Source organism: Prionailurus bengalensis, chromosome C1 (genome assembly GCF_016509475.1).
Source record: "Prionailurus bengalensis isolate Pbe53 chromosome C1, Fcat_Pben_1.1_paternal_pri, whole genome shotgun sequence".
NCBI classification, from domain to species: Eukaryota; Metazoa; Chordata; class Mammalia; order Carnivora; family Felidae; genus Prionailurus; species Prionailurus bengalensis.
The window spans coordinates 44,697,924-44,719,574 of NC_057345.1; the positions used below are offsets into that span (position 1 = coordinate 44,697,924).

Genomic DNA, 21,651 nt, shown 5'->3' on the forward strand with positions numbered 1-21,651 from the left:
CCGAGTCCAAACCAGACAGCAAACCTTGCCAGTGGCCTGGCAGAAGAATGTGGCATTCAGCTGGACTGTTAGATGGACATGTCACCCGTTCACTTCTCTGGATGACAGATACAACAGGTCTGACCCCCGCATCGAGACATCCACTCAGACTACATTATCTCAGGCTCCAACACAACCTTTTCACTGTCCTGCTCAGAGCACCGTGTCTCCCACTTTCAAGAGACACTTTCGGGAAACTGGTGAAGGCATCTGCCTTGGAGACATTTCCTGAGGCTTACTAATGACTACGTCTTCACGTGTGCACTACACGAAGACCTCTGCACCAAGTCTCTCTCAGATTTAAGTGCTGGCAAAAAGATCTGTTTCTTTTGAGAAACCACTCGGTTTTCTTCCTTTTTCACCTCTGTCCCCCAGCAAACCTCACAACCAAATTCTGACTGTGGAGGTTGACAGCCAGCATACGTGCAAGGTATTTCTTTGTAACCGCCCGGCGCTGACATTCTTTTCCAGTTAATGTTTCCAATCAGTACTTTTGTTCGGCCTGATTTTTATTTACTTATTTTCTGTAAGATGAGGCAAATCTTTTATGTAAAGAGTGGAAAATAAACTAACAGACTCTTGATTTGAAACAACTAAAATTTACACAGAGCATCCCGACATACATTCGCGTTATACAAAAGTACAATGAAAATCCAAATGCTCTAACCCTAAAATTTCTAACAATACTTCAATCACCTGACACAAAATAATTAACTGGCTTCTATCACTCATTTCTATTATTATCAATATACCTCAACAGAGATTCCCTCCTTCCTTCAATGATCAGCCTTTAAAATGGTCAGAATTCACTATACTAGAGAGAAAAGATTCTTCCTAATAGTTCTGTATCAGTGTAATTATTACTATTTTTTTCTTCAAAGAAGAAAGTAATTTTATTCAGTATCAACATGTTTTCCAGTCATTCTTTTTTCTTTTTTTAATATAAGTTATTGTCCAATTGGCTAACATACAGCGCGTAAAGAGTGCCCTTGGTTTCCACGGTAGGTTCCCGTGGTTCATCGCTTACGCGCAACACCCAGTGCTCATCCCAAAAAGCGCCCTCCTCAAGGCCCATCACCCACTTTCCCCTCTTCCGCACCCCCCCCGCCCCATATCAGCGTAATTAAAACATGTGTCTTTGACAATTTTTAAAACCAACAAATCTTCTCAACACATTAATGGTTACATATATAATTGGAGAACAGAGAACTGGTATATGGGTTTGCATGCTATTTTCAAGAAAATAAAACTCAACTTCGAACAGTGATTATAATCTCATTTTTATCTAAGATACACTCAGTCAGATTTAGAAATGTCCATTTGGCTCTCTTTTCTACTCTTCCCTCTCCCCTCCCCCTACATGAATCAAAGTTAGACATTTACTTACTTGTCAGATCATCTAATAATTGGCACCTTAGATCAAAATACTCCATACACTGAGATAGTAGTCTAAAAAAAGATAAGATTTCAAGTATTAAAAAATGTCATATTTTGAAATAAAAAGCATCTCCATTGTAAGAAAAGGCTCATAACACAGCTGAACAAGGGAATTTTCCTAAGCATGAAATAACCGCTTTTACATGAATTCAACTTCCATATCTTAGCAAGAAATACACTCGTGACTTTGCTGATACAGATACACTATAGAAATTACAGTGTAAAGAGGGGAAACAGTATTACTAAGTCTCACATTTTGTGATGATATACAGGCTGACTGCACACATAATGCACAGATTACACTCATTCATTCAAATAGCAACCGACATTGACTAGGCACCACTATATGCTTGCAACTGTTTTAGAAGAGCTGACAAAGAACAAAAAAGTCAACACATTAGAAAATACACATGTCAAAAGGTGATATTAAGAAGGCAAACAGAGTGCAGTAAGAGAAAAAACAGAAGGTAAATTCTTTTATCCAGGGTGGTCAGTGAAGCTTCTCTGTCATTATCTCAGGAAAGAGCACAAGTTTTAAAGTCAGGCGACCTTGGTTCGAATCCTGGCTCCACCACTTACAGTTGGGCGTCTAGGGACAATGTGTCTGGTTTCTAATTTCTAAAATGCTTGTTAGAGTGTTGGAAATAAACACACACACACACACAAAAGGCTCAAGAATGCACTAATGATGAGAAGAGATAATGAACCGAGAAATACGATGATTAAAGAGACAATAAGACTGTCAAACTCATTTGTCCATTGTGAGCATTACAGGATGACTATATGCAATGAACCTGGCCTGCTGCACGGCACATAGTCAGACCACAGAAAGAGCTATTGTCGTCATCACTGTTAAGGAAAACATGTATCAAACACGGCCATTAGAGTAAGTTGTGAAACACCATTTCAAATTATAAAAACATACAACTAAAGATTCAATTTTAGGTGAAGTTAAAATGCTCTACATCCAAGAGATTCTTTGAGAAGGTATGTTAAAAACTCATCCATTGGGGCGCCTGGGTGGCGCAGTCGGTTGAGCGTCCGACTTCAGCCAGGTCACGATCTCGCGGTCCGGGAGTTCGAGCCCCGCGTCAGGCTCTGGGCTGATGGCTCAGAGCCTGGAGCCTGTTTCCGATTCTGTGTCTCCCTCTCTCTCTGCCCCTCCCCCGTTCATGCTCTGTCTCTCTCTGTCCCAAAAATAAATAAACGTTGAAAAAAAAAAAATTAAAAAAAAAAAACAAAAACTCATCCAATGCTTTCTTTCTTTCCTGAGTTTTGAGAAATTTAATATCAAATCAAACTCTTAAATGTAAGTTCTATTAAATAATCTGAATCTTACAAAAAGCACAGGTGCAATAGCTCACTTCTTAAAAAATGGCTTACACAGAGGTACAATTCTCGGTTTGTGGATGACGTGATCCTACATGTGGCAAACCCCAGAGTCCACACAGAAAGATTTAGAGTTCATCAGTAAACGCAGCAAGATACAAAATCGTGACACGAAAATCAGTTCTGCTTCCATACACCAACAATGGAGAATATGAAAAAGGAAACAATTCCATTTACAAAAGCACCAATAAGAGTAAAGTACTTAGGCATCCACTTAGCAAAGGAAGCAAAAGGCTCGCACGGTGAAGAGGACAAACAACGCTGGAAGAATTCGACAATGCTACAGCAATGAAGCCATGTGATACTGGCATGGAGATACACACAGATCAGTGGAAGAGAAACGAAGAGCCAATCAATCAGTCAGCAAGCCAGCAGTCGAATGATTTTTCATCAGCTGTCAAAACCATTCAATGGGAGAAAGGTGCCGTGACCACTGGATTACCCACACGGAAAAGAATGAAGTTGGGCACCTTATGTTACACACAGAATTTAGCTCGAATAGATCGAACAAGTAAGCATAAGAGTGAAAACTAAAAACCTCAGAAGAAAACATAGAGGGGAAACTTTGTGACAGTGGATTTGGTGATCATTTCTTGGATGCAATGCCAAAAGCACAGGCAACAAAAGAAAGAACAGATAAAGGAAATATTTTGCAGTGTTAATTAGAAATGAAACCCTAACACAAGCTATGACATGGAGGAACCTCGGAAATAGAAGAATGGATGGAGGGGGAATGAGCGGGGAGTTACTGTTTTAATGGATACAGAGTTTCAGTTTGGGATGATGAGAAAGTTCTGGGAACAGACAGCGGGGACAGCTGCACAACAATGTGTACGTACTTAACGTCACTGAATTACAGACTTAAAAATCAGTAAAATGATCAATTGTATGTATATTTTGCTGCAGTAAAAAGAAAAAAACCTAGCAAATCGAAAAACAAAAAAACACAAAACAACCCACCTGTATTTGTTTTGGAACCGTCTCTTCGTGTCTTTTGCCCATTTTTCAATTTGGCTGTTGGGTCATTTGTTTAGTGATTTCTAACAGCTTTTTATATACATTATGAAAATTAGCTTCTTGTCTGTCATGTTACAAATCTATACAGCCAGTCCGTCAACTGACTTTTGGATTTATGGTATTAGTTTCCCACACAGAGTATTTTAGTTTTTATGGAGTCAAGTTTATTAGTCTTTCATTCAACGGCTTCCTTAATGGGCAGCAGGTTTTAGTTGAGGATGATGAAAAAGTTCTAGAAGCGGCTGGTGGAGATGGTTGCATAATAATGAGAATATACTTAATGCTATTGAACTGTATGCTTCCAAAGACCGAGTTTGGATCCAAATTTAGGGGTCTGGATCCTTAGCCACACTTAGGGGTTTGGAGTAGCTCTAACATTCCTTCCCTTCCAGGGCTCTAATTTGTAAAGCAGATACACAAAGCAAGTGGACACCGATTTCACAAATCTCATGAGCCCCACGGCAAGGGTTCTCTGGTGAAGCTAAGTTGGAGAAAGTGGAGGTCAGCATGGGATCCCCTCACCTCTCATCCTGGGCCTAGCCCGGGGCAGCCTTGCATGCGGGCTGGCCCACTGAGGGACAGTGGGGCAGGCAGAACGGACTTACTCAAGCCGCTCCATCAGCCTGGACCGCAGATTCCCTCCGTGCCCAGGCACATGTAAAACCAGGGAAGAAAGCCAGAAGGATGCCTCAGCTATATCTGGACATGAAGTCAGGAAGTACGCTGCTCTGAGAGAGGGATGCATGCAAGGACGTGAGGAGTCGGACCTTCAAAAAGTGACCTGGCTCCAATAATTTCAGCCTCTCACCAACCAGCTTTCAGAAAGAAAGCTCCTCTTTCTCTTGAGGGTGGTGGAGCAGCTGGGGTGGAGGTGAGAATGGGAAGTAATTCAAGGGGAAGAAGGCCTGGTATTGTTTCTTCTGACTCTCCTGTCCTGAATGGGGATAATAAGAACGGAAATACCCTCTCTCGGGGCACAAAGGGTACAAGAGGAAAGGAGAAATTCTTTTGTCATCTGAGTAATGCACTGTGGACCTCAGCAGGGGGCAGCATGCAAATCATGATTCTCTTTCTGCATGACGTGAGCTTTTTCATCTTGATTACATACCTCTGATTGACTCCTCTCATTATACTAGTTGGGGACCAGAGAGGTAGCTGGGCTGTGAGAATCACACCTAGGAGAAACTGGTTTGGCTTCTGGACATCTGGATGAGCTGAAGTATCTGTCTGACTAAGAGTGTATAGTTGATCACAGGCAGCACGGCGAATCTGAAATTACATCGTGAGTGGCAAAGGACATACACCAACCGACACTTAGACACTGCTTACAAAAGGATTTTCCTCCAAAGTCCACAACCTGAAGGATACTATAAGGGCGTGAACGGTTTAATCACTAATGGTAAAGTTGACATTAAATACCCTAGGGCTGATTAAAAACAAATGCAGTCTGAGAACGGATTTCCCCAAGTATTCTTCTCTCCTACGCCAATCAATAGTTTCATAATTTGATAAAAATGAAAATAAGAAAACTCTTCAAGTGTTTCCAAGTGAATTTTCAAGGCCATACAAGAAAATCAGAATGAGAAAATCCAGTGAAAGTTCACGGCTTGCAGCTGGTCTTTCTTGATTGTGACCAACACGTTGACCCTGAATGCCAGCGGCGGATGCTCAACGCCGCCGTAACGTTTTGTTTGTTACAAACACCCACAACTGACCCTAGCACTAGTCTCTGAACTTCTGAATATGGAATAGAAGGGAGGGCAGAGAGTCCAAATGGTTACTCTGCTCTCAGAGTGGCCCCCACCCCCTTCGGAGGACTTCCTGAGAGGGCTAAATGCCATTTCTCTGTACTCCACGCAGGGTCACAGGTCTCCAAAGGGCCCTCGACAGAGCAGGACCAAGGGGATTTTTTAGTATGGTCAAAATTCTTACCTCAGCACTTGGTGATCCAAGCAGAATATCAATGATAAAATCGGCAACACAGGGCAAGTTATAGAAAGATGCTAACGATAAGAATAAGGAGAATCGGGGGTGGGAAATAAGTCAGGAAATGCATTTTCAAAATTCTGAAAAATTTATGCTTAACTACAGAAGAATTTCGTCTCTTCTTCTACATGGAATCGAATTCAGTACTGCCCATAACTGCCTCCACACGTCTGAGTTTCCCCTCGAGAGACTCTTGGTCATCTCTGTACCTGCGCATTTCAGCACGGTGTCTCGTACATACTGGTTATAAATATATCTTGCCTTGATAAACTATCAATACCTGTAACTATAAAATGTACCCTACCATACAATTACAAATGATAAAAAAGCTTGAAGGGAAGTTGTAATTCTTTCACATTTTGATTTGAGAATATCACTAAAATAATGATAGGAAAATTGATCTATGATTATGACATTTGCTCAAAAGCATTTCATAATGACTTATACTTCCTATATATGTCTTCAAAAGCATTCTTGCTCAAACTAACCATTTGGACACTACTTACCGTTCTATAAATGTCTAAGTTTTTTCTAGCTTTACCTTGAGTGTCTTATACAAAGAGGTTGGATATTCTACTAAACACATCATGATCAATTCTACACAACAGGCAGTCTGAATTGGTAATAGAAGGGAAGAACAGGACACCTATGGGCTGGTACAATTTTTAAAAGTGGAGCTATTAAGACTTTGTTGCTGAATAAATATTTATTGAGGGCCTACTACATACTGGGCAGTATTTGGGTGTGAGAGATTCAGTAGGGAACAAAGTGGACAAAAGTCTCTGTGGAGCTTACAGTCCAGATGGGGAAGGGATGATGACGATAAACATAGTAAGTAAACAAATTATATTCTATGCTATAAAACAGTAAGCGATAAAGAAGAAACAAGGTAAGGGGTTTAGGTAGTGCTGGGATGAGGGGAGGGTTGTGACTTCGTCAAAAAGGCGGGCAGAGAACAACATGTCACTAAGTAGGTGAGGTTAAGCACACTTGCAGGAAATGAGGAAGAGAGAGCCACGTGGGAAAGATGGGGGAAGAACACACCAGGAAGAGGGAACAGCCGGTGCGAGGGTCCTGAGGCAGGAACGTGCCTGGAGTGCTGGGGAACAGCCAGGACGCCAGGCGGCCAAAGCACAGGGAGTGAGGGGAGAGCAGTAGACGGTGAAGGCACAGAGGCGTCGAAGGGGTGGACTCTGTCTGGCCTCGAATGCCTTAGTAATTAAGATTTGGCTTTTACTCAGTGCGACCTGAGAAGCCGCTGCCAGGTTTTCAACAGAGGAGTGATACAATCTGACTTACATGGTAGGAGGTCCACTCTGGTTACTGTGTGGAGAGTAAACTGCCAGGGTAGAAGCAGGGAGATTAGTGAAGGTGCTACTGCTATAATCCAAGCAAGGGGTGATGCTGGATCAGAGGGTTGTGACAGTGACAGTGGTACCAGAGGGTGGAATCTAGACACAGTCGGAAGGAGAATGTGCTGACACATTAGAAATGGGTGTGAGAAAGGAAATCAAGGACGACTGACTGCAAGGTTTCTGGCCAGAGCAAGTGAAAGAATGAAGCCACTATTAACTAAGCTGGTAAATGTGTGTGATACGGGCCAGCTGAGCATTTCAGCTGTGGAACCGTCAAGCCTGGGAAGTCTACCTAAGAGCCCAGTGGAGGGGTCGGGGCAGTGATCCAGGCCAGAGCTCCAAATTCAGACATTATCTGCATCTAGAAGGAGTGTGGGGCTGTGACGGTGGATGAGATCATGGGGAGAAGGGGCACAGACAGAGAAGAGAGTGTGATGAGAACACCCTGCGGTGTTCTAACGTTACAGTAGGATCAATAACAGCCCCAGTCTGCCAAAGCCCACAAATGAAGATGAAAAGGCAAATCTGAAGTTTCGTGACTTTGACTACTAGAGTCATCATCAGTTTAGAGACTGATATGTAATTCTAGTTCTGTGGTTCATGGGCTATAAATGTGGGTTGTCTTAATTCCTCAACTAGACAGTAAGCTCCTGGAGGGCAGGCAGAGTGCCCTTTCAACACCTACTGTGGAACCCTGCTTACAGAAGGTACTCAATAAATACTTATTCAGAATCTAACTACTCTAAGCACTATTCTTACTTATTCCACCTGCTAACTTTGCCCCCTTTTCCATTTCTATTAGTATGACTTTATCTATGAAGGCCAACAGAAACCTGGCCTTTCCCTAAAAGAGATGAAGGGAAAACAAGCCGCCTGCATACCCAGTTGCTGGCTCCGAAGCTGCAGGCACGTGACAAGAAGAGAGAGAGCCTCCCCGGCGATCAGGGAGTCTTTGGTGGACACAGACTGTTGGCGCACGCAGATGCCTGCGTGCAGGGCTGCTGGGTCCCCTTCGCTCCCAGAGCTGCAATTGCTTCCTGGGAAGAGGCAAGCAGGAGGTTACCGCGGACCCCACAGGACCCTCACAGTACCCTAACATCCTTTTAATGCGCCCCGGGAGCCTCAAGTGAAATTAAAGGGTGTGAAGAGGCAATCTGACATTCTGGTCTAGGAAACAAGAGACACTTAATCACTTTATCTGACCCTGACTGCTTTAAAACACATCTGGAGGCACTCAAAATATGCACTTATGGGGCGAAACTCATTTGAGGTGACAGAAGGGAGAACGGTGCAGTTTGGAAGGCATGAGAGAGTCTTGTGGGGATGTTAGAAATGTTCCTCATCCTGATCTAGATGGGTTATCCGTACAGAAAAATCCCAAAAAGCATGTACATTTAACATTTCTGCGCTTCACTGTAAGAATGCCATACGTTTTTGAAACTTTTTTTATACTGAGGTACACACACACACACACACACACACACACACTCAAACTGAAGAGGGAAACCAAATGAAGCTGAGAAATAAAGCTATTTATAAAAGCGTAGCAGAAAATAACCAGCCAAATCAAGATAATGACTTTCCCAGGTAGGAATTCTAGATGCGTTTTTATTACAGCCACCATTATTCGCCTCTTGGCACTTTTACAACCCTCAGTGAGCTAAAAACTCTGCTTGGTTTGGTTTCCCCACTTACTCTCTGCGTACCAATGCTTGTTTTCTTCGATGAAGTATGGCACAAGTTCAGTAATGTGCACAAGTCTTAAGTGCACAGCTTCATGGGTTTTTTACTCATGTTCAAAAGCAAGAGAAAAGGCTTTCTTCTCGTGACTCTGAACAAGCCTATGCATAGGTAACTCTTACAGCTTCTTTCTTGCCCAACGAGCTCATTACTCTGTCCTTTTGAATCAGTACCTGAGCTGCTGAGTCTGTTTCGAATTCCAGCAGGAAACAGAGAATTGCTTTCTTTAATTGGCTGGCTACTCCCAACGAGGTCCAGTCGTCCTGCAGCCGCAGCCCATGACAACCTCATGAAACAAGCCACAGTAGACGTGAAGTCACTTACTTCCATTGTCTAAAGAAGTATGGAAAGAGTCATGAGAAAAGGTAGTACTGGAACATGATTATTCTACTGACTTCCAGAACCTTCTCACTGGTCTCAGTTTTGTGAGACTCTTTTCCGCCAAGATCATCCAGAAGGACAGCCTTTTTCATGCTTCCATACTGTTCAAAGACTTTCAGTATCTCTCTGCTACCTGTAACACAGAGACTGATCTCCACGCTCAGGCTTTCAGACACCTGCCACTCTCCTCTCCCACACTACTCTGTGAACGACCCCGTGGCCTTCCCTACAAGCTCTGTTCTGTCTCTCTACCTTTGCTCACACCTGCCCTCCTGCTGGAACAATTCTCCATGCTTCGCCATCTGTAATCTCTCCTATCTTTGAGGCCTAACACCAATGCCACCTGCTATGTAAAATCATCCACGACAGCCATGGGTGAAGGCGATTACTGTTCTTATTCTGAAGGCCTGCAAATGTTCTGCCCTTGTAGCCCTCCCACAACCCTTGACGGTTCCCGCCTTGAATTACAGTCATTTCTGCACTAGTGGTCTCTTTCTTGCTCACTGGAAGTTCCTTGAAGGCCATATTCATGTCAATAACTTCCTTCAAAGAGGAAAGACGCCACACTGCTTGAATGCACAGATCACTTACTTGTATCGCAACTCGCGCAGCAGGGATGATCTCCTCGACCCTGATAGAAGACCTGTCGGACACGGACAACTGTCGGTAGGAGGACTTCTCTGGGGTACCACACAAGGACATCTGCCTGCTTGTCTGCCGGCTGACGTTTCGGAATGGGCGAGAAGAAAGTGCTTCTATGCCATCTTTGGTGAGGTCTTCATCTAACAACGTGGGCATTGTTTGCCCAACAAGTAAGAATCTTCAAAGGAAACAAAAAGCTACATTTATTTGAGGTCATTTCATAACTACTCAAAATGATAGGGCTTGGGAAGAAAAATACTGCCTTGGGAGACTAGTAGGATGTATTTACCTACCTTGCAAGCTGTAGGCAGATGGAGTAAACTCCCTGCCTTGTTTCATAGTCTACTTCTGAGGGGATGGAATCCCTCTGCATGACATTTACAACCAAACTTAAAAGAAAACAAAAGGGCAGAATATGAAATAAAGACTTGTATTTCTTTCATAGGAAATTTTCTCTAATTTAATTGCTCATGTAAATGTTATCAATTACTTACAATTTCTACAAGGTCCTTACATACACATGGACCAGATATATTTTTAGCAATGATTTCCCATGATACCTATAACCCTCCCGGTCCCTTTAGCATTAGATTCCTTGCTTAGCCAAAAGATAAAGCATTTGGATAGTCCTCCTTTTCGCTAACTGCTGTGAGTTCACTGATTAACCGTTATCTTATTACTGGAACTAACAGTTAAAAAACATACCTGGGATGGGTGAACTCAATAAAGCTATCACATCCGCTACAATCTCTATTCCTATAAAAGCTTCCTAACTGTTCTTCCTGCTTCTACTCTTGACTCTCCACCCCCAAAATCTACTCTCAAAAGATCAGAGTGATCCTTTTAAAATATAAGTGAGATCATCGCACTGCTTTGCACAAAATCCTCCACGGGCCTCTGATTTCCTGCAGAGAAAAAAGTCTTCACGCGAACCTGTAAGATTCTACATACGCTGACCTCTGGTATGTCTATAGCCTCATGTGTCCCTGCTTTGCCTCCTTCCCACTACCCCAACCACGCGGGACTGCTGGTCTCCAAAGGTACCAGGTCTGTTTCACGCAGGGGCACACACTGACTGCCCTTCTGGACGGCTCTCCCCCAGGGATCTCCAGGTCTTGTTTCCTCACCTCTTTCAGATGTTTGTAAAACATCACCCCATCAGTGACACCTTCCCTGATCACCCTACTGAAAATCACAACCCTGTCCGTCCCCTCTTGCTGGTCTCATTTTTGTCTACAGCTCTTCTCGCCTCCCGACATATGCTTTTACCTTTATTTCTTTACTGTTCATCTCCCCCCTCTAGACGGTAGGCTTCACAAGGATGTGGAGTTTGTCTTATCTGTTCACTGCTCTGCTCTCAGTGTTCAGAACAATGCCTGACATGGAGGTTAACTGACATACAAAACTAAGCCAGCAGTAAAACGCCTTCACGCCAGAGCTCTGTAAGCGGAAGTGAGTAATCAGAAATGAGTGTTCACTGAGAACACCTCTGCGATTCTGAAAACAAATAAAGCTCCAAGCGGTAGGCCTTCCATACGCTTGGGGGTTCTTTCAGGCCCATTCCCTTTAAGGTCTCGGCTCAGCCTCTTCCCCACAAGGCCTCCCACAGGAATTCCTTCAACAGTCCTCGGCCTTCATGGCTTCCTCACCTGAGGAAACGGCAGGCCTGCTTCTTTCCAGAGCAGGAGAACTTGGCCCCAGGGATCATCCCTTTTCCTTTGGTCGTTCTTTTTAAGACAGTCTGCAAAGGCAACCTAGGCTTCCCCGAGGTGAAAGCAAGGCAGAAAAGCCAACTTTCCCCTCAGCTATTCTTCCCTTCCGGTCACTGTCACTGTCACCCCCTTCTCTGCTCACCGTAGAGCAGCGGCCTGCAGTCTGACTCCACCTCCTGCCCTCACGCTCACCGCTGAACACTCGTGCCCTAACGCCACTCACACACCATTGGCCCCTCCATGTCGCCAATGCTGCTCTCCGCTCCCCTCGAGGGCATCGCGGCCGCCAAAGCATGCACTTCACCTGACCAACCACGTCCGTCCCTCTTGATGTCCCGTGCCCTCCATCTCCTTCCACGCTTACTTCCCACACTGACCAAATGTTCACCATTTGCTCACTGTCCCAGGCTAGGAATCACAGGGCCATTTCGAAATCTCCTCCGGTACTTCTAGTCATAAGACTTGTCCATGTTACCCTATAAATGTCAATTATCGGTGCCCTACATTTACAACCTGTTACTCTGCTCTGGGCCACTGCCACAGCTCCACAGGGCTCTCCCTGCCTCTACCTCTCCCGCTTCTATTTACTCATCGTCCCCACTGCAGCCAAAGCGAGCGTTCCAGGCAATGCTTGGCTCTGAAACCTCCTGTGTTCCCCGGTCTAGAAGCTAAGGTTGAAGTTCCTCAGGGTGGCCCTACTTTACATACATCTCTCCTTCCGCCTGTGCTCGGGACCTCCCCGGGCTACCGTGGTTCCCAGGACAGGCCACGCACCTTAGTGCCTGTGCTCACCCCGTCCTCTCTGGCTTAGCGGGCCCTCTCGTCACGAGCCCGCTAGGGGATGACTGCTCACTTCTCAATTCCCAGCTCAAACACCACGTTCTGTGAAGCGCTTCCTAATCTTATTATCCCATGAAAATTTAACCACTTAAGCACTCTCTTCCATAACCTCTGCCCCCGCCCCCAAGGACTTTCTATTAGCCTGTTTTGGGACCTACAATAACTGTTATTCTTTGCTAAAACCATGAACCGCTCTAGGGCAGGGATGAGATCGAAGTTATCTCTGCATCCCCAGCACGAGTGCCTCGTACAGCACTCGTAGGTAACAGCGTTACCAGGAATCACATTCACCTGGTGTGAAACAGAGGTGGGAATGAACAGAAACAGATCTGCTTCCTCTCTTCTTCAAGAATTTCCTCCACTACCAGAGGGAAGGAGATGTGCTTCTGCCGGTTCTCCAAAGAACCAAAAGTCACAGAATGAATCCAGGCGTTCCGAAGACTGAAACATCACTCCTGATTATACCTCTCATGATGCTTCACGTAATACCTTGTAGGCAGAAGCAAGGCCTGGCAGGAGAAACCAGCCACGATAACTACACCCATTCTCTGCAACTCGTGTAACATCACAGTGAGACTAACCTCAACCCTCCTGCTTTGAGGAAGTTCTCACAGAAGGATTTCGCACAATTTCTTGCCATGTCATCATCAGCTGTTGGCATGAGTTTGGAGCTCAGAACCTTGAAAACAGATAAATACAATTAATCATCCCAACATTTCCAGCAGAAATTACTCCTTCACTAAGTAAAAGAATCAGATAACTCGAGTCTGAGTCTCTTTAAGTGCTGCATGCTGTTCCCAACCCCCCCCCCCAGAAGTATAAGGAGGCTAACGTGTCGCAATGGAAATATTCACATTTTCCAAGTTCTATTCGCTTGGCAAGAGAAATCTGTTTTGTTGAAGAAAGCTGGTGTGTTCTTTTCACGAAACCAGCAAAAGTGGATGTCTCAGGCTCTCAGGCTTAGATAAGAGCAGGGGCACCTGGGTGGCTCAGTCGGTTGAGCGTCCGACTTCGACTCAGGTCATGATCTCACAGCTCATGAGTTCGAGCCCTGCTTCGGGCTCTGTGCTGAACGCAGAGCCTAGAGCCCACTTCAGATTCCATGTGATAGGCTAGATATGCTTTCGAAAAAGTATATAAAGTTTTATAAAATAGCCCATTCATTAAAAATGTTAGACAAGGGGCACCTGGGTGGCTCAGTCAGTTAAGCGTCCGACTCTAGATTTTGGCTCTGGTCGTGATCTCACAGTTCATGGGACTGACCCCGAGTCGGGCTCTGTACTGGCAGTGCGGAGCCTGCTTGGGATTCTCTTTCTCTGCCCCTCCCCCGCTCACTCATGCATGTGCACGTGCGTGTACTCTCTCAAAATAAATAAATATTTTTTAAAAATGCTAGACGAGCTCTCTAATAATGATTCTCAAACTCTTATTTATTGAGCACCTACAACAAAAGAGGATGAGGCTGTTAGCATGCCTTCTCTCTTATATCTCACCCTGCGGGTGTTATGTGTTTTACTGTACACGACTGAGACCCAAAAGGCTAAGTGACTTCAAACTCCCTCCTACATCTATGCCCCTTTTATGACACTGACACAAGTACCTAAAGGAAAGCTTAACTGAAAATTCTGGTATGGCAGATATTATTTCTAGTAAATAATCATACTATAGCATGAGACTTAGTAAACAACTGCTTAGTTATGATTGAAAATTTAAAAAAAGAAAAAAAAAAAGACCCACTGCCTCAGTTTCCCCAAGGTATTAAAAAAAATTTTTTTTAACATTTAATAATTTTTGACAGACAGGGTGTGAGTGGGGGAGGGACACAGAGAGAGGGAGACACAGAATCCGAAGCAGGCTCCAGGCTCTGAGCTGTAGCACAGAGCCCGATGTGGGGCTCAAACTCACAGACTGCGAGATCATGACCTGAGCTGAAGTCGACCCTGAATCGACTGAGCCACCCAGGCGCCCCCCCCCCCAGGTATTTTTAAAGTAGATACAATTCAAGATCCTTCTCAATTCTAGAAAAGTCTGTTTCTATGAATCCATGGGTCGTATGTGCATAGATTTTTAGCATGGGATTTCTTTTTTACAGATGCTATCTTCCTAAAGTGCTCTTTGGGTAACAGGCTCTTCAACCTCAGATTATGAGCATTAACAATCCTTTTCTAATCCTTTACAGTGTTTTTCTAATCCTTCCTGTGAGCGGACAGCCACATGCACGTACTCCTCATGCTCAATGGAAAACAATGTAGTAAAGAAGAAAAATTTCTTCAAAGGAATGGGTATTTGGAATATCCTCTTTGAAGCTACCTAGTAGGCAAATGTAAGTGGAAGACTGAAATGCAAGGAAATTAGCCTTTCAGGAGTCAGTAAAAAAAAAAAAAAAAAAAAAAGTGCTTTTGAAAGTATTAGGTTTTCCAAATGTTTTGTGTTAAAGCAAAAAACAACCTATCAAAGGATTTCCCTGAAACTGTGCTGGAGGTATTTTACAACCACTGTCCTTAGGCTGTAAGATGTGGCAACCTAGGTAGTTGGTGACAACCCAGATTCATTGTCATGCCATTCCGTTTTTCTAGGTGCTCTCAAATGTGGGTGTTAAAGTTTATACTTTAACTTTTCTGAGACAGTCATTCAAAGGCAAAGGATAAATCTGGCAAGTACTGAAAAATTTATAAGCTTAAATTGACCAAAAATTAATGGGCAATTCTGCCTTGGAATATTAAACATTTTTAAATGTCCACATTAAATAAAGACATACTTTATTTTAAAAACATTTGCTAAATATTTTCTCATTTTGAACCCCACGTATTTTTTTCACAAGAATGATTACTTTAAGGCCAATATGAAATAACACAGCTTGAACACACAGGCAAGAAGTGATGCAGAAAAATGAATGAATAGAATTACACACTCCAAATTAGACTGTCAGATGAAATAAAACTTGGGACAAAGCAAAATCATTCAGGGCCTTATCTTCTCCAGACCGAAAATGGCAAGAGGGTCTGACCCTTCGCTCTCCAAGAACGGGACTATTTCCACCTGCTCACTCTCCCAACGCTTTGCTCTCAAGACTCAGAGAATGTAGCCTCCTTACGTTTCACTCAAGATTCTGGAGCAAATATCTTGCCTTTTCAGCGGTCATCCTCTAGCGACCACAATGACTTGCACACCTTATACAGTTATCAGATGTTTATTGAACTAAATCTACTAGTTTAAAGCTACTTTGGGGAAAAGAGAGTAATAAACATGTACTTTTGTTTAAATACTTCCAAACCTTTTTTTAAAACCTTGAAATAAGAAGGTTAATGTACTTCCTGACCACCCCCTCGCTGCTTCATTTAGAACAACAAATTACAATCGTTCTTTAAAAAGTTAGGATGAGGGGCGCCTGGGTAGCACAGTCGGTTAAGCGTCCGACTTCAGCCAGGTTACGATCTCGCGGTCCGTGAGTTTGAGCCCCGCGTCAGGCTCTGGGCTGATGGCTCAGAGCCTGGAGCCTGTTTCCGATTCTGTGTCTCCCTCTCTCTCTGCCCCTCCCCCATTCATGCTCTGTCTCTCTCTGTCCCAAAAATAAATAAACGTTGAAAAAAAAAAATTTAAAAAAAAATAAATAAAAAGTTAGGATGCATTTAGTAACGAGAAGACTGAGGATAACAACTCATGTTAGACAATTTGCTAAATTTCCAGAGGAAGATGATGGCGTATATTACTACATAAGGCTTCCTCACTATTTATTTAGATGCTGTTTTGCAACTATAACAACATACATAGGTATAAAGTGAAAAAAAGCCTGAGCATCTTCTAAGGCCCCAAAACAACAAAATGTTTCAATTTATATTCTGTTTCTTACTTTTTTTTTGAAATCTAATTTTTTCACAGATCATCCAATACAAGTAGAAACCTATTTACTTATCTCTGGTATCTAAACGCAGGAATCTGCAAACGAAAACGAATCTGTCCAAATGAAACGAAAAGAAATGAGCCTTCTTACTTCTAAGTTGTAGAGCACTCGGAAGGTGGACATTCCCGGAGCAAAAGAGCGAAACAGACTTTCCAAAATCGAGCTGGCGCTTGGCTGATGCTGCTGCTTTGAGGACAGGGATGGAGACTTTGAGGACTGAGAACTCGTTTCGGACAGTAATGTTTTCTAAGTTTTTCAAGAATGAAAACCAAGAATATATGTGTTAGAAGCACAAATTAGAGAGAAACACATCTTAATGCGTATTCTAACATTCTTTTCTCTTTATTATAATTGCACCAAAGAAATCTTCTATAAATCAACCTCCAAGACACATCGCTTTGTAATTACTAACAAAACATCAAATTCCATCACACAAACTGTACGTGCTCAACAGCGTTCCAACCCTACCATGAATGCGTCTGAGAATGTCTTCCAGGCAACACTAGCAAGGTCATTTTTATTTGCTTCCGTGTTTTTAACATCTGCACTACTAAATACCGGTAATTAAAATTGTAAGACTGTAGAAGTGGTAGTTTTGAAAACGTTTTTAGCCAGTACTAGTGATATGTTTTAGAATTACGTTAATTTTCCTCTCCCCACAAATAATACCTGAGCCGTGTACGACAAGACCACGAGCTGATCTAAACCTTTAGCCACTGGTAACGTGAATTCATACCTTCTAACGGCTTTGTTCCACATGAACTTATTGAGAACATAATTAAACACTATTACAGATAAAATACAATTTCAATACATAATCAAATTCTTGAGGAACAACATTCTAGAAATTAAGATGAACTTTAAATATCAGCTGTGGAAAAAATGAAATGATATAATTATGCCAGCAACTCAAACACACACAACAATCACATTCAGAGAGGCATCAGGACGGAAGAAAAACATCTTTGCTGAATCAGAACTAGAGTCTGATCTTGGACAAGACACTTCCTCTCTCTGGGCTTCAGAGTTTCTTAATACAGAACAAGAAGAACATGGAAATAGAGGATATTCAAAACTTGATGTCGTTACTGACTCTAGATCACTTAAAAGTCAACATGAAGTTCTGATTTCCATGTACAGTGAAAGTAATTTTCTAAAGAAGAGCTGTTATGGGAAAGATGGTATCACATGGCCTTAAAGTGATTTCCGGTTGTATTTTTACTGAATCATGACATCAAATTTCCATGCCAGTTAGGTAACTGTCCAAGATGCTTATACCTTTCTTCCTAGAGAATCAAGTTGATCCAGGGCTTCCTGAATGGCTGGGTCAGTGGGTATCAACAGGAGAAGCTTTCGTACGCGTAGAGTTATCCTGAAATTTGTCAAATACAAGTTCTGTCACGTAAGTCAGTTTCAAGAACAAAGTCATTTGTTCCTGACAGATGTAAAGTAAAAATACGCTGGGCTCCCTAACTTTAATAGCTTTCTCTTTTTCATGCTTCATAAATATTTCCATCATACCTTGGCTCCTCCAGATTGGCGAGCTGGTAAAGCATGTCAAACACATTACATACAAGTGCCATCACAACACCAGGGAGGGACTTCTCCTGAGGAAAAAAGCAAAATATAAATACAAACTGACGAAAGAATTTTCTCTTTTTCTAACCAAATAGAAATATTGTGCCAACAATAAAATGACTAATTCTGAAAGACTGGCCACTACAAAGCTTGAAGGGAACAGCGTGCTTACCTGCCCTACGGAGCAACACCTGGGAACAGACCGGCGGGACCACTACCTTCTAGTGCGTCTACTTACAGGGCTCTCTCCTACCCGCCTGCAGGTGAGGGGCTAAGGCGCCAAAAGGCAGGCAGTGGAAGAAAGGTAAAATGATGGGCAGGTATAATGAAGAGAATGGAGAGTAGACACCATTAGAAGCTGATCATGGCTCATCAGGAGCAAACAAGGTAATGAAAGATTTAAGAGCAAAATTACAGTAGTACAAATGTATAAACACACACAACACGTAGAACAGATGTAGATGTGATTAAAGTACTATTTTCTGGTTATAAAGTTACGAAACTAGACATCGCTACAGAATGTTATTATACAAAGGAAGGTTTTTAATAAATTCAGGATATAATTTGAAAATGTTAAGCTTGAAGACGTTGTGTACAGGCATAGTTCAGATATTGCAGGGTCAGTTCCAGACCACAGCAAGAAGCAAATACTGCAAGAATCGAGTGAGTTTTTGGATTCCCAGTGCATACACGTTTATACTCTACTGTAGTCTATGAACGGTATAGTAGCATTATATAAAAAAAAAAACAACCCAATGTATCGTGTCTTAATTACACTTTATTGCTAAAAAAATGCTAACCATCATGTGAGCTTTCAACGAGTCGTAATCTTTTTGCTGGTGGAGGGTCTTGCCTGGATGTCAATGGCTGCCGATGGTGAGGGTGGCGGCTGTGCAGGCCGAGGTGTCTATGGCGATTTCTTAAAATAAGACAACAATCGAGTTGGCTGCACTGATGGACTTTTCCTTTCACGAACAATTTCTCTGTAGCACACAAGGCTATCTGATAGCATTTTACCCACAAAACTTTCAAAAGTGGAGTCAATCCGGGACATCTGGGTGGCTCAGTCGGTTAAGCATCCAACTCTTGGTTTCGGCTCAGGTCATGATCTCATGGTTCATGAGTTCGAGGCCCACATCGGGCTCTGCACTGATAGTGCTGAGCCTGCCTGGGAGTCTCCGTCTCCTCCCTCCCTCTCTCTCTCAAAAATAAATACATAAACATTTTAAAAAATGGAGTCAGTCCTCTCCAACCCTGCCGCTGCTTTATCAACTAAGTTTATGTGATACTCTGAATCCTTTGCCGTCCTTTCAAAAATATTCACATCTTCACAGGAGTCGATTCCATTTCAAGAAACCACTTTGTTCATCCATAAGAAGCAACTCTTCCTCTGTTCAGGTTTTATCATCAGATTGCAGCATTCAGTCCCATCTTCAAGCTCCGCTTCTAATTCTAGTTCTCTTGCTCTTTCCACCCCATCTGCAGTTACTTCGTTCAGGGAAGTCTTGAACCCCTCAAAGTCATCCATGAGAGTTGGAATCAACTTCTTTCAAACTCCTGCAAATGCTGTTATTTTGACCACTTCCTAAGAATCACAAATATTCTTAATGGCATCTTAATGGTGAATCCTTTCCAGAAGTTTTTCAATTTACTTTGCCCAGATCCATCAGAGGAATCACTATGGATAGCAGCTATAGCCTCAGGACTTTCAGACTTGAAAGTGGAAATGAATGACTCCTTGATCCACGGGCTGCGCAACGGATGCTGGGTTAGCCGGCACGAAAACAACATTCATCTCGTTGTACATCTCCATCAGAGCTCTTGGGTCACCAGGAACACTGTCACTGAGCAGCAGTATTTTGAAAAGAGTCTTCCTTCCTGAGTAGCAGGTCTCAAGAGTGGGTTTAGCAAACTATGTTGTAAATAAATGTGCTGTCATCCAGGCTTTGTCGTTCCATTTATGGAGCACAGAAAGTGTAGATTAGGCATCATTCCCAATGGCCCTAAGATTTTCAGGGGTGAAGGAGCACTGGCTTCGACTTAGAGTCACCAGCTGCATTAGCCCCTAACAAGAGTCAGCTTGTGCTTTGGAGCTTTGAAGCCAGGCACTGACTACTCCTCTCTAGCTAGGAAAGTCCTGGATGGCGTCTTCTTCCAATAGAAGGTCTTCCATCTGTACCGAAATCTGTCGTGTAGTACAGCCACCTTCATGAATTCTCTGAGCCAGATCTCCTGGAGAACCTGCGGCAGCTTCCACAGCAGCACTTGCTGCTTCCCCTTGTAATCTCGTGTCATGGAGACGGCTTCCTTCCTTAAACCTCGTGAATCCACCTCTACTAGCTTCAGACTTTCCTTCTGCAGCTTCTTCACCTCTCTCAGCCTTCCCAAGAAGTGAGGAGAGTTAGAGTCTTGCTCCGGATCAGGCTCTGGCTTAAGAGGATGCTGCGGCTGGTCTGACCTTCCATCCCCGCCACTCACACTTTCTCCCTATCAGCAATGTGGCCGTTTCCCTTTCTTATCCTTTGGGAGCTCACTGGAGTAGCACTTTCAATTTCCTTCAAGAACTTTCCCTTGCACTCAAAAGTTGGCCAAGCGTTCGGTGCAGGAGGCCTAGCTTTCGGCCTTCCTCACTAAGCTTCGTCATTTCTGGCTCTTGACCGAAAGGGAGACTCGTGCAGCTCTTCCTCTCACCTGAACGCCCAGGGGCCACAGCAGGGCTATTAAAATGGTGGCCTGATTCCAGTATTGCTGTTGTCTCAGGGAATAGGGAGGCCCGAGGAGGGGGGGAGAGAGAAGGGGAAGAGCTGGTTGTGGAGCAGCCGGAACGCACACAACATTTACTAAGTTTACCGTCTTCTATGGGCACAGTTCGTGGTGCCCCAAGTAATTACAGTAACATCACAGGTCAGGGACCACAGATCGCCATGATAAATGTAATAGTAAAAAGTCTGAGATGTTGTGAGAATTACCAAAACGTGACACCGAGACACAAAGTCAGCAAATGCTGTTGGAAAAATGGTACCAGCAGACTTGCTTGGTGCAGAGTCGCCACAAACCTTCAATTTGTAAAAAAAAAACCCAAATCTGCCAAGTGCAATAAAGTAAAAGGATGTTTGTACATTTTTTTCTGTTGTTAATTAACTGTCATACTGCTACTCTTGAATGGGATCTTCCTTAAATTCTTACTATAAGTACGGTTACTTAAAAAACAAACACATTATACTAATACTGACCCTGAGGAGTTGAGATCAATTGCAAGATTATGCTAAAGGTAAAAAAACATAATACACAAAGATCTTGTAATTGGAAATAAGGCAATATGTGTATATATATACAAATATGAAAAAAAAAAAAAAACCTTCACATGCTATTAGAATACCTTTACATAAGGTCTGGTGTGATGTTCCTTGTTGGACTATAAAAGCTAAGAAGCACAACCAGTCTCATTGGTTTGTATCTCTGGTGCCAAGCTCGGTCCTGACACAGAGAAGGTACAAAGTACACGGGCTGATTTCAGGAAATCCCTCAAAAAATCCTGACTTTGTACCTTTTATGTTCTAGGCACTGTTTTAGGTGCTGGGGATACAACAGTGAGCAAAACGGGCAGAAGTCTGCTCTCATGGAGTTTATATTT

General features: G+C 43.1%; 1 protein-coding gene across 2 annotated transcripts in view; it reads right to left on the reverse strand.

Moving 5' to 3' along the window:
* Positions 1–21,651, reverse strand: part of USP24 (ubiquitin specific peptidase 24) — a 142,825-nt gene that overhangs the window by 48,612 nt on the left and 72,562 nt on the right. For both annotated transcript variants that reach the window (XM_043575084.1, XM_043575083.1), the window contains exons 29-39: positions 17,961–18,046; positions 17,718–17,811; positions 16,530–16,685; positions 13,120–13,217; positions 10,280–10,375; positions 9,936–10,164; positions 9,137–9,296; positions 8,105–8,260; positions 5,815–5,885; positions 4,991–5,151; positions 1,427–1,488 (exon numbers count right to left, since the gene is read on the reverse strand). In XM_043575084.1, coding sequence (XP_043431019.1) covers positions 1,427–1,488; positions 4,991–5,151; positions 5,815–5,885; positions 8,105–8,260; positions 9,137–9,296; positions 9,936–10,164; positions 10,280–10,375; positions 13,120–13,217; positions 16,530–16,685; positions 17,718–17,811; positions 17,961–18,046 — 1,369 coding nt within the window. The remainder of the gene's footprint in view (positions 1–1,426; positions 1,489–4,990; positions 5,152–5,814; positions 5,886–8,104; positions 8,261–9,136; positions 9,297–9,935; positions 10,165–10,279; positions 10,376–13,119; positions 13,218–16,529; positions 16,686–17,717; positions 17,812–17,960; positions 18,047–21,651) is intronic.